Here is a 12,254-nt window from a genome sequence, read left to right on the forward strand (position 1 = left end):
TCAACGTCACCGAAGGTGTATATATAGCGCACGCAGTGCCCGTTGGCTTCAGTTTCGTTTTTCAGCGCAAACTCTTCGGCTAGGGTACGCTTCGTTCCTTGTGAATTCTTAGAGTAATCCTTGAAAAACCTTGAGAAATCTTTGAAAGATGGCTTCCTCATTGGCGTTTTACACTGCGAAGTCAGGCTTCAAAAAGTGCTGTGACTGCAGTTCGAAGATGTCTGTTACTGACCCCCACAGAACATTTGTGGTGTCTGGGTTCCACTTATCCATCATCGGAGTGTGAGGACTGCCTGTCCATGACGTCGAAGGCCCTGAGAGCGCACAGAGGGAAGCTCAAAAATCTTCTTAGACTCTGAGTCGAACTGTTTCTCCTCGCCGTATGGCTGATTATTTGAAGTCACTGTCCTCTATTTATGAGGATGCAGAGTCATCTTCAAATGAATCTAGGTCTTTTGGCCTCGAATATGGTACACATCAGTTCCTGAAGCATTCATTTCTTAACAGTCCAGAATAAAGAACCTACAAGAGTGCCTGCATGATGCCAGTGGTTTAGACACCTCACCAGAGGTAGAGTTCGGCAGGTCGGACCCCAGTGATCATGCAGAGGTTATCTACAGACAGTTGATGGCAAGGGTTATTGAATATATGGGTTGGGCTAGACCAGGCCCAGTGTCTGAACAAGATCACTTGACCGACATATTGTACAAGATCAGAGAAGTATCAGAGAAGAGTGCTGCTGAGGTTGGGTGCGAGCAGAGGACTTTGTGGTCTACTAAATCGAATGCAGCCGACAGATCTAGTAGTAGGAGGAGGGTGAGTTTTCCTTCATCTTTTAACTCCTCAATTTGGGTTTTTAGATCAATTACGGCCGTTTCGGTACCGTGCCTCGGCCTAAAGCCTGATTGTCTGAGGCCAAGGAGGTTGTTTGTTTCTAGATGCTCTTGAATCTACAAGTAAGCTGCTCTATCGATTATTTTCAGTAGGAATGGGACCGTAGTGATAGGTCTATAGTTGGTGGGGGATATTGGATTCTAGAGCAGGCTTCTTAAGTAGCAGGAGGACCCAGGAGTCTTTTAGGTTGTTAGGCACAATGCCTGTTGCGAATGAAATGTTGATTATGGAGGTGTTGAAGGGAGCCAATTCCTTGGCTGCCTCTTTAATGATGGGGGCAGGGCAAATGTGTCTATGGCATTTTGAGGGTTTTAGATTGGTTATTATGTCCTCTACCTCCTTGGTAGTAAGAGGAGAGAAGTTGAATGGATTGAGTATATTTGGGAGGGGAGTAGAGGTAGTAGGTTTGGCGGCAATATCCAGGAGCATGGGTGTTTTAGATTTTATTTTGTAACATTGTTATTTTGTTCAGTAATGTTAACTGTATGTTAGTGCACCATGTGGTGTCTTTAGTGCAGATAATTGGCAGTGGTGCCGGGGATTCCAACTGTCCAAGTACATTAAAGAGTTATTTGGTGTTTGATTTAGCTTTAATGATGCGGTTATTGTCGGTTTCTTTTTTGGTTTGTAGGATTGCTTCTTTGTAATTAAGGGAGGCTAATAGAAATGTATCTTTATTAGCAGCTGTTCTATGACTCATCCAGAGTGCTTCTGCAATTCTTTTGGATTTGCTCAGTGATCTGAGGTATGGTGTGAACCACGAGTTTAGATGCGCAAGAGGTTTGGCTTTGCTCAGTTTGAGAGGAGCAATTGTATTTATGGCATGAAGTACCATGTGTTTGAACCAGTCAACTAGGACCGTGAGGTCTGAGTGTTTAGTATTGGTGGCATTGATCGGTTGTAGTAGCGGGAGCAGCTTGTCCACTGTAAAATTGCGAGTGTTCCTTGTGTGAATAGGAGTGGCAAGGTTATGAGGGGTTCTGATTGCATTTGTCCTTTATCGTGAATATTGGGTGATGGTCTGACCAAGCACATGGTGTGTTGGAGAGGATGTTGATGCTGCAATTGTGGTCGGCTAGGCATTCTAGGGTCCTGACTTTGTTGTTGGTGGGTTCTGAGATGCGGTGTAAGAAACCAAATTCTGTGATTGAACTGGCGATGGCCGATACCTTATTGTCTTTTGCATCTTTTGCAAGGTTCATGTCTCCTAATATGATAATTTGTGAACCCGGCTTGCGGTCCATTTACATGTAATACACCTATGATGTTGTGTTTTTTTAATTACATCTAGCTAATCTGGGGCTCCGATTGGTACCATTAAGGGATATCTGGCAGTACTTTTTAAATTTAAGGGCACTTTAGAAGAATTTTTTTTCTTCAAAATACCTCTAATCATTCTATAATGAAGTGACCTCCAGCCTTCTTATGTTAACTTGTAGGGTGTATTATCACCAGTTACAGGGATTACAAGTAAGTTACATGAATAGGACAAGCACCGGCTCCCATCACCCAGGCACGGGGCTTCCTAACTGCCTGGACTAGAACCCTCACCCATACATTCTGTCATTTAGGAATCAACACTCTACATAACATCACAACATGCCTTCTTGCCTAAGCAGGCAATACACAACACATCTCCCCCCTTACATTTTTGCACACGCACACACACACTCACACTACAACACATCTGCCCGCACACACACCACATCTGCCCTTGCGCACACCACACCACATCTGCCCTTGCGCACACCACACCACATCTGCCCTTGTGCACACCACACCTGCCCTTGCGCACACCACACCTGCCTTCGCGCACACACCACACCTGCCTTCGCGCACACACCACACCTGCCTTCGCGCACACACCACACCTGCCTTCGCGCACACCACACCTGCCTTCGCGCACACCACACTTGCCTTCGCGCACACCACACCTGCCCTCGCGCACACCACTCACACGCACACACCACATCTGGCCTTGCGCACACCACTCACACTTCACATCTGCCCTTGCGCACACCACTCACACTTCACATCTGCCCTTGCGCACACCACTCACACTTCACATCTGCCCTGGCGCACACCACTCACACTTCACATCTGCCCTCACGCACACCACTCACACCTGACCTCATGCACACCACACCTGGCCTTGCGCACACCACTCACACTTCACATCTGCCCTCGCGCACACCACTCACACTTCACATCTGCCCTCGCGCACACCACTCACACTTCACATCTGCCCTCGCGCACACCACTCACACTCCACATCTGCCCTCGCGCACACCACTCACACTGACTCTGATCCCGGGGCATGCACAACAACCTGTGCTCTTCCACTCACCAAAACACCTAATGTGCTGGCTAGGCACATCGAAGCCATCACCCAAAGAAATTGAACCATCACTGCACCGTGATGAAGATGGAAACAAGTCTTAACTGCACACATTCTTAACTGCACACAGTACAACTACACAAAGTAGTTGTATATTCAAAAGCAACACGATAGTCGTGGTGGAAACCACTGAATCCAAACATTCATTCTTCGACCCTGCGTGACCCATGACCCACAACCCTAGTCAAGCCCACACTCAAACTGGGACACAAACTTCCAGAAAACACAGCAACTATAACCGTCCGTCAACCCCACGTGATCTACGCACAACTCGCACAGCAAACCACGGCTGAGAGCGCTACCACCCAGCTAACCAAACATTCGAGGCGCTACCTCCCAGATAACCTTGTGGCATACTCATCCACACCCATACTGGATACTAAAATGGAGACGCTACCCCCAGGTAACCAAGCCACATTGGAGGCGCTGCCTCCTAGGTAACTCAACCATACCCATACAGAATAATGAACCTCGGGCGCTACCCCTAGCTTGACCCATCTCCTCACCATACTCCTGACGGTGAGCCATACTTTACGGCGTACTCACAGACCTTTTTAACAATAAAGTTCATGTTGCAATATACTATACATTTAGCATTAGAGAGACCTACTCTAAGACATTACCGTCATGGGCCCCAATCCAAAATTGTAGTTTCTAAACCTAAAAGTCCATGTTGCATTGTTGCAACCTACATCGCTGCAAAGCCTCAAGGAGTTATAGCTATTACAAACCATAACGCCTTACTCCACAAACTAGCATGCTCCACACTTATATATCTGTTACAGCATTTTACCCTTAGCATGCATTATAAACTAATGCTATTTCTTGTCACGGCCCATCTCCGGAAAAGGATACATATGTGTAAAATCTGCTTCCCTAACCAGTGTCACTTCAAAGCCATCATTTACTTTCCCATCCCTTCTTTCTTTTATAACCAACCTTATCCATGCCAGAATTACGCCGGCATCATGGTGCGTATCCAACGGTGCGACTACCACTCATTTCACTTGTTGCACTTGCCAAACCAGTAATTTCAGTGACTGGTAGCACCTGCTGTTCATTTCAACATGCGCTTTGTTCGGAAACCATGAAAGTTCCTCTGTGCCTTCTCCCGACGTTGAAGACCCTCACTCCTTTACAATCTGCTCCTCTTCGCATGAGCGTGACGGCACCCGACATACTCCATAAGAGACATAGCATCCGATTCGCTGATGAGATACTTCCTGATCGGGTCCACCCAGGCGTTGAGTTCTTTGCTCAAGCCCTTCCTCACTACGTAGCAGCAAGCTCATACTTCAACGGCGCCAGAGCTGGAATGTCAAACTAGAGGCATTCAAACAGATCGCTGACTCCACCTGCTTCAGCGATGACATCCCCATTCCATACTGCACTCCGCACCTCACAGAGCTCCTCAGCTCCAACCGCCATCCTTCCTTGAGCGGTCATTTCGGCATTACGGATTGGAGGTACCTACACATTTAGGCAGACTCCTTTCCCCGGCATCTATCCACCACAACGCACTTGTAAACTGTTGAAATGATGAACACCCAATGCGCTCTCCGATCAGGCTTCAATGCGCATATCCACTATATGTATGGAGCAGGCACAGCTTCACAGTCCCTCCCTTCTGCACCTCTGTCTTCCAGTCTATGGGCCACAGCTCCCCCTTTAAGCTCAAGAGATTCTGCTTCGTTCTTCTCCTTATGGCCCGCTTGCAATCTTCGGCCCTAGGACCCAGCCCTCCCTCCAACTTATGGGCTGCTGAATGGCCCGCCTGCTATGGGGCTCTCCCCCACCCCCCACCTGTGGCCTGGGTGATGGGTCTTACTTGATTTGCTTTGGGGGCAGTGTATCCTCTTTTTTTCTCCTTCTGCACCCCCCCGCAGCAGATTCTCCAGCTCAGTTTATTCTTTATCTTCTTATTCCATCCTCGTCGCCAATATAATGAAGTGACCTCCAGCCTTCTTATGTTAACTTGTAGGGTTTATTATCAGCGGTTACAGGGATTACAAGTAAGTTACATGAATAGGACAACCACTGGCTCACATCACCCAGGCAGTGGGCTTCCTAACTGCCTGGGCTAGAACCCTCACCCATACATTTTGTCATTCAGGAATCAATCAACACTCTACATGACACCATAGCATTCCTTTTTGCCTAAGCAGGCAATAAACAACAAATTCAATTTCTAAAAGGGTCGACAAATGTTTTCCCTCCAATCCCTTTTTAAGTGCCGGTTTGGGATCTCAATCAATTTGGTGCTGAAGTTTATGATGTGCGCTTCTTTCGAGTCTATACTCTCCTGTCCTTTAAGACTACTAACCCTGAAAACCATCTTTTTAGTAGCAATTACATCTGCCCGAAGGGTGAGTGAGCTTCAGGCTTTATCCTGCAAGCCTCCTTACACTATTTTCTTTTATAAGGACAAAGGTGGTCCTTAAGGTAAACCCTCCTCCCCCTTTTTTACCCAAAATTGTCTCTGAATTTCATCTCACACAAAAAATGGCATTACATTCATTTTACCCTCCTCGCACCCTGGGAAAGAAGAGGAGAGGCTTCACAGGCTTGGCCCTAAACCTTTACTAAGCATCTATATTACTATAATGGCAAAGATAAAAAAGGATGAGCAATTGTTTGTTTGCTACTCAGGCCAAATTGGGTATGGACATCACCAAACAGACATTATCGAGATGGATGATATTAGCAATTTCAGAATGTTAGACTGGCGGGAAAGGATCCTTCATAAGGCCTATGGACTCATTCAACCAGAGGCATGGCAACTTCCTCTGCATTACAGAGGGGAGTCCCAATAAAGAAAGTGTGCAGCTGCCACATGGTCGTCTGTTCATGCTTTCATCAGACATAGTCTAGACTCTTCCTCAGGCCAAGAGAATTTATTTGGTGAAGCAGTGTTGCATTCCGTGCCCCCCACCCATAAAACTATCAAATTGTCATGAAATGTCTGACTCCCTCCTCCAGAAATAGTAGAAACTGCTTTGGGAGTGGATCAAAAGATGAGGAATACGTGGGAGGACACAATCCATTCGAAGAACAAGTTACTTACCCCTGGTAACGTTCTTTCAACTGGATGTTCCTCCCACGTATTCTGTATTGACCCTCCCTACATACCCCGCAGTAGAATTTCCCCTGCGATTACAGTCTGCGCTCTCAGGAGGAGTAAACGTAAGGTACGGGATAATATCCTTCACTCGTAAAAACGGAACTGAAGCCAAAGGGTGCTGCACGCGCTATATACGTTCGGTGATATCGACATCGTGACAGAGGCCTCCGAGGGACATCAAGTTGACGAGCATCGACGCACTGTGCTCCCTGCTGAAAAAAGTTTTCCGAAGCAGCTAAGCTGGATATTGGAAATATTGTAAGATAAGGAATACGTGAGAGGAACATCAGGCATTGAAAGAACGTTACCAGGGGTAAATAACTTGTTCTTTGCTCTGCAAAAAATACTCCTGCTGTATCGAGTTTCTCTTACTGTTTGCTTGGCTGTTTTTGTCACAATTTTATATGCATTTCTTTTTCTTGTCTGAAAAGATGTAGCTGAAGCTCAAAGGGTACTTTTGTAGCAGTGGGATTTTAGAATTGCCCATAATGTATAAACAATCTTTTTTAACATTTTGTCTTCAGCTGGAAAATCCACAACAGACGAGGAACTGGAAGAGATGCTTGAAAGTGGTAACCCCTCTATTTTCACGTCTGATGTAAGTATGCAGCTGAGTTTTATTGTGCTTTTTTTGTGTACTGTCGTGTGTATACCGTTCTTATAAGCATATCTCATTCTCCCTGAAAGATTATTTCAGATTCCCAAATAACACGCCAAGCGCTGAATGAGATTGAGTCACGTCACAAAGACATCATGAAGCTGGAGACCAGTATACGGGAGCTGCACGACATGTTTGTTGACATGGCCATGTTGGTGGAGACCCAGGTACATAGTCTTTTTCTGATTTTTGGTTTTGAGTTATTTATGGTGCTGTTAAGGGGGCATTTCCGATTTAGCTGAGCGTTTACACATGCCATATATGGCAGCTCCTCCTGGCCATGTGATATTGGTCACATTGATCAGAAGTAGTGGGTGCTGGTCATAAAATATTGTTGTACATTACATGGGCAGAATATGTGAAGATCTGCTCTTCAGCTTGCTCAATGCTCTCCACATATTGTGAACGGCTGCTACATGGTGCTTCACTAGCATAAAAACGCGGATAGTTAAAACTGAACACCACAATGCAGCATAAATAACTTGCCAGAAGTCTACATCATGTACCTCCATGAAATCATTCATACTGGTGTAAGGATAATGGGGGAACACCATCTTTCATAGATGACATAACCCCCAGGATAATCTATATTCCAGATATCTGTGGGCAGGATGTTGCATAAGCAGACAGTGAAGTAGTAGTGTGGCAAATATTGGGTTGCCAGATGTGTTCTGTTGTGGCAGGCTGCATGTGTCACTTTATCAGGAGTCCATGTGTCCCCCCTTTCTTTTAGACCTAATCTGATATTATTTTGGAGCAGTCACACTCTTCCTTTGTCTTTTTTTCACTCTGGGTTTTTAGATGTTTCTCATGGGTCCTCTTCCCACTTGGTTGTAGCGACTGTGCTTTTCCCCTCCTTCTTTTCCTGGTTTTGAGAACTCCCCAAAAGAGGCCAGTTGAATAGAAAAGGATTTAACTTGATGTTCTCAAACAGTGCAGCATTTCCACTCTTGGATTCTTCGTTAGGAACAAGGGTAGAAAGCATAACTGACACTGAAGTCCTCTTGCGTACCTATCTGCTTGCTGTCCTTTCAGATGCCTGCTAAGGACTTGGTGGATTGGCTGAGGCCACTTTTAGAGCAGATGTTAGTTGAAGTGGCTCCAAACATTAGTTGTTGTTGTACTTCATTGCACAAACTTGAACCAGCAACCACAGTCGTGATCAGCAAGCTTCGACTCAACTATTCTCAGAAACGAGACGTGCAGAAAAATCTCAGATTCTGTGACCCCAAAAAGTCATCTGTCTGACTGAAGTGCTGGTGTCCTGATTGAGACGATGGAGGTGTGCACCCTATCTTCCCTGATGCACAGACTGCCCAAGAAAAGGGGTGTGCTGCTCGTCCCTGCACTATTGTGGGAATGATTGTTAGTAATGGGGAATGCCATTCTAGTATTGCCGAGTCGTAATTCCAAAGGTTTGAAAAGCAAATTGAGACATTAAATGAATGATGTCTAAAGACAATCCAGTGTTTGTTACAAGTATTACTCCAGTCCAGCTAAGTCATGGGATTCACAAAGCAGAAAAACGTAAGACAAGATGTGTGGCCTCGGATGAATACTTCTGAATGTGTATTCAAGACATGCAGAGCTACTCCTTCCAGGGAACTGAGGGTATCTTCAGAATTGCACTGGAGCGGCGAGGACCTGATAGGACTGATCATTTTAGTGATTACATCACCCCTAGCATGAGAGATGTGCTCCTTCCCCTTGGCCTTTGCAGTCTTAATTGAAAGTAGTTGTGCGTGCTATGGTGATTCCCCATGCTGGCAACCAACCTATGTATGTACTTGCTACATTGCAAATGGCTGAGCCATTCTGAGCTTGGTCTGTGCTCTGAGGTTATTTCATTTGAGCCATTCCTTGAACATTGTTACACTTAAAAATCGTATCGCTTTAAGGAGGGACAAACCGGCTGGGATTTGTCTGTGATTGAGTGATGCCCCCTCTTGGATTATTGGGAAAATGTTACCTTTCCGAGGGTTCCATAGCCATAATTAACGTTTGTAGACTTTGGTCTGCATAATCACTCGGTATGCCAGACGTTGTTGGTCAAAATATATTTCGACTAAGTACTGCTCTCTAGCATTGGCTCTTTCATAGATTCTCATGCTTTGAGAATTCCCTGTCATCAGTCTGGGAATCCTTGGTAATATACATCCTATTTTACTATATTAAAAAAAGTACATTTTGTAGTCTCTCCTTTTTGTTTTGGGTGTCATTTTGCTTTGCACTCCGCCAATGGGACGTTATGCTGGGCTCTATCCGTAGAGGCCAGGTTCAGATTCTAACCATACATCACGTTGAAAGGGGTCCTCGCGTCTCCTACGCGTTTTCCTCAAGAAAAGTTTCTACTTGGAGATGAGTCACTTGGAAAAATTCAATTTGCAAAGGACATATTCTTGCTGCCATTGGCATGTCCCAGGCAGATAGAACAATCTAATCAATTCCTTTTTAGGGCCTGTCCTAGATATAGCCACAAGCATGTTTGACACAAGGACTGCACCTACTGCCTCCATCACATCATGGTGTATTGTGAGATTTGTCAAAGCTTTAGCACAGAAACCCTCCGTGACCGACACTGATGGCTGGTCTGCTGGCCAAAGGAACGACAATGGCTGAATCCTTCAGAGGTTTTGCCCTTCCACTGTCTAAATAGAAGATCTCCTTGCGACCCGAGATCTAGAGCACACGAAAGGACAAAAAAAGGGTGAATCTCTCCCTTTGACGCACCTTCAGGAGACGGAACATTGGGGAGAAGGGGGTACCTTTGCCTCCTAGCAAAGAGTACCCAGTCAACGGCACCTTTGTCTAAGAGAGGCAAAGATGATAGTACCATAAGGAGATAAGAACGGCATTTTAAAAGGCCTGCAGTGGCGAGTGGGACTTCATTGTCAAAGGCAACAGCTACAGCCTTGTCATACAAGGTGACAAAGACCCAATCAGTCATTTGCCGAAATAGATGACCTGGACGGTTAGGAAAGATCTGCTTTCCTCCATAGACTTCTGTGGCACACCCTTTGCCACCCTTCCTTGTTGCTATTGTCTGCTTCCTCACCTGACCTTTTGGAGAAAAGTAAATCCCTATGCTATACTCTTCTTGTTTTTTGCTCACTCTTGTGGGTAAATTGTTTAGTCCTTAGGACTATCACGACTGGGAGACCATGTCTCCCTTAGTGGAATTCTTGGATTTTGAAAGCTGTACTTCTGACCTTTAAGTGAAGTGCAATTAGGATACTTTTTATCCTTACCTTTACTTTTGCGACCTTGTGGTTACACATGTGTCCAGCATGTGCTGGTGGCAGTAGTTATTTTTCTACCATGTGTTTGACTTTTTACCTGTGCACTTTAGCATTTTGCTGCATAATGCCATTGAGTACCATGTACTCTAAAATGGCAGTGCCACTGTATTTTCACCTGTCCTTTGGCCATTTTGTACTGTGGCTTTCTTACTGCTGCCACATGTGTCTGGAATTGCTGTATATGGAAAGCCCTTTCCTAGGGAAAGTCTCTGCTTTCCCAGGCAAAGTGGCATCTGTGTGTTTGATAAGAACTATCACTGATCTTAGTCCGGTAAGGGAGATATAGCGACAGGACTTTACACCCATGTAAACCTATGGAGGGAGGGAGAGCAGGAAAAGGTAGTATAACCTACCCCCTTACTATTGATTGTTCCAGGGACCACATTAGGGGTTCCTAAATCTGCTGGGTCCCCTTATCCATGGGATGTGTATGGTCGCGGGAGGTCCAGGAGCCACAGGTTTAGCGGTCATTTCCGGTTTCAGAATTCGGTCTGACTAATGCAGTTCAGGCTCTGGTGATACTGTTCTTAAGATTAAACAACTAGACACCCTTAGCATGAACAGATGAAGACTTTCACAGGACACAGAGAAATCAGGAGTCTGCAGAATGGAGTGGCAACATACACTCTCTTGAGTCGGCGATCAAAGGGGCAGGCCCCGCATGGCTTATGTTTAGACTGGAAGGCTGAAAATGCAGCAGAAGGTGATTTGTAGCACATGTTAAAGAGTCCAAATTCCAATGCTGCACTTGGAACGGTGACAGCTGCAGGAAGGTAGCACAAGTGTGGTGGTCTGTCCATTGGGTGGTCCACAGACTCTTCCAAAGGCTCAGCAGGAACAGAAAGTCTACTTGAGATCAGGACAAAGGAGCATGACTTCACCTGTACTGAAGTCCATGCTGGTCAGGTGCAACGGTCATTCAATGATGATCCTTTAACCAAGGCTTGGACTGGAGTCACCACCAGGTCCACCTATGGTAAGGATTTGCATTCAAACTGGCAGGGGCTGTCAAATCCTAGATAGCCACTGGCCATAACATTTGCCTAGCAGCGGGCATTAGGCACCACGATATGTCCTGGGAGCAGACCTCCCAGCCACATCTGTTGGATCACTCACAAACTGCATCTTTCCCTGCGAAAGCAGCAGCTTTCCCAAGAAAGGGCTTCCCATATATGGCAATTCCAGACCTGAGAGAGCAGGAAGAAGGCCAAAGAGCAATATGGCCAAAGGACAGGCAAAAACCTTGTGGGGTACTATCCTCCTTTGGGAGCCATTTGCGATAACTGCAAAAAGTGCACAAGTAAAAAGTAGAAAAATATACGCTTCCACCAGCACATCTTGGGCTCATTGTAAATGTAAACAGAAATAGACTACAGAAAGATATAAGGATGCAAAGTATCCTAACCGCAGTTCACTTTAGAGTAGTGTGTGCAATTGTAAAATCACATGAAATTCACGAAGGGAGACAATCTCTCAGCACCAATAGTCTTATGGACTGATCAGTTTCCCCATAAGCACGAGCAAAAAAAGACCAGAGAAGTGAGGCAGAAGGCTTTACTTGGCTCCATGAGTTCAAAACAAAGCAAAAAGAATGGGTGCCAAATAGAAGTCTATGGGAGTAGTTTTCATAACTATGCACAGCGGCTCCCTAATGGGTAAAGAAGCTTCCAAGGCTACCATCCCTCGATTGATATTCCAATGTTTTCCGGAATGCTACTCTGTGCTGGAGCTCTCTCCCTGCAGGGTCTTCAAGCGCAGCTGCTTCATTCTACAACAGCCTCGATGACCTTCCAGAGGCATATTCATTTTCAAGGGATTGTCAAATTGTGTAACTGGGCCTCTCTTTAGTTCTCGACTGCTATTACTCCCAATTCAGGGCAGGCA

The 12,254-nt window shown here is 45.6% G+C and overlaps 1 protein-coding gene across 5 annotated transcripts in view; it reads left to right on the forward strand.

Annotated features, from left to right (window-relative positions):
- The window catches only part of STX2 (syntaxin 2), a 523,716-nt gene that overhangs the window by 371,960 nt on the left and 139,502 nt on the right, over positions 1-12,254 (forward strand). For all 5 annotated transcript variants that reach the window (XR_011276253.1, XM_069620086.1, XM_069620085.1 and 2 more), the window contains 2 exons: positions 6,938-7,011; positions 7,101-7,238. Coding sequence is in view for 4 of the 5 variants with exons in the window: in XM_069620086.1 (XP_069476187.1) it covers positions 6,938-7,011; positions 7,101-7,238 (212 nt within the window). In the remaining variant the exon portion in view is untranslated. The remainder of the gene's footprint in view (positions 1-6,937; positions 7,012-7,100; positions 7,239-12,254) is intronic.

Source organism: Ambystoma mexicanum, chromosome 10 (assembly GCF_040938575.1).
Source record: "Ambystoma mexicanum isolate Mex_15411 chromosome 10, UKY_AmexF1_1, whole genome shotgun sequence".
Classification (NCBI taxonomy): Eukaryota; Metazoa; Chordata; class Amphibia; order Caudata; family Ambystomatidae; genus Ambystoma; species Ambystoma mexicanum.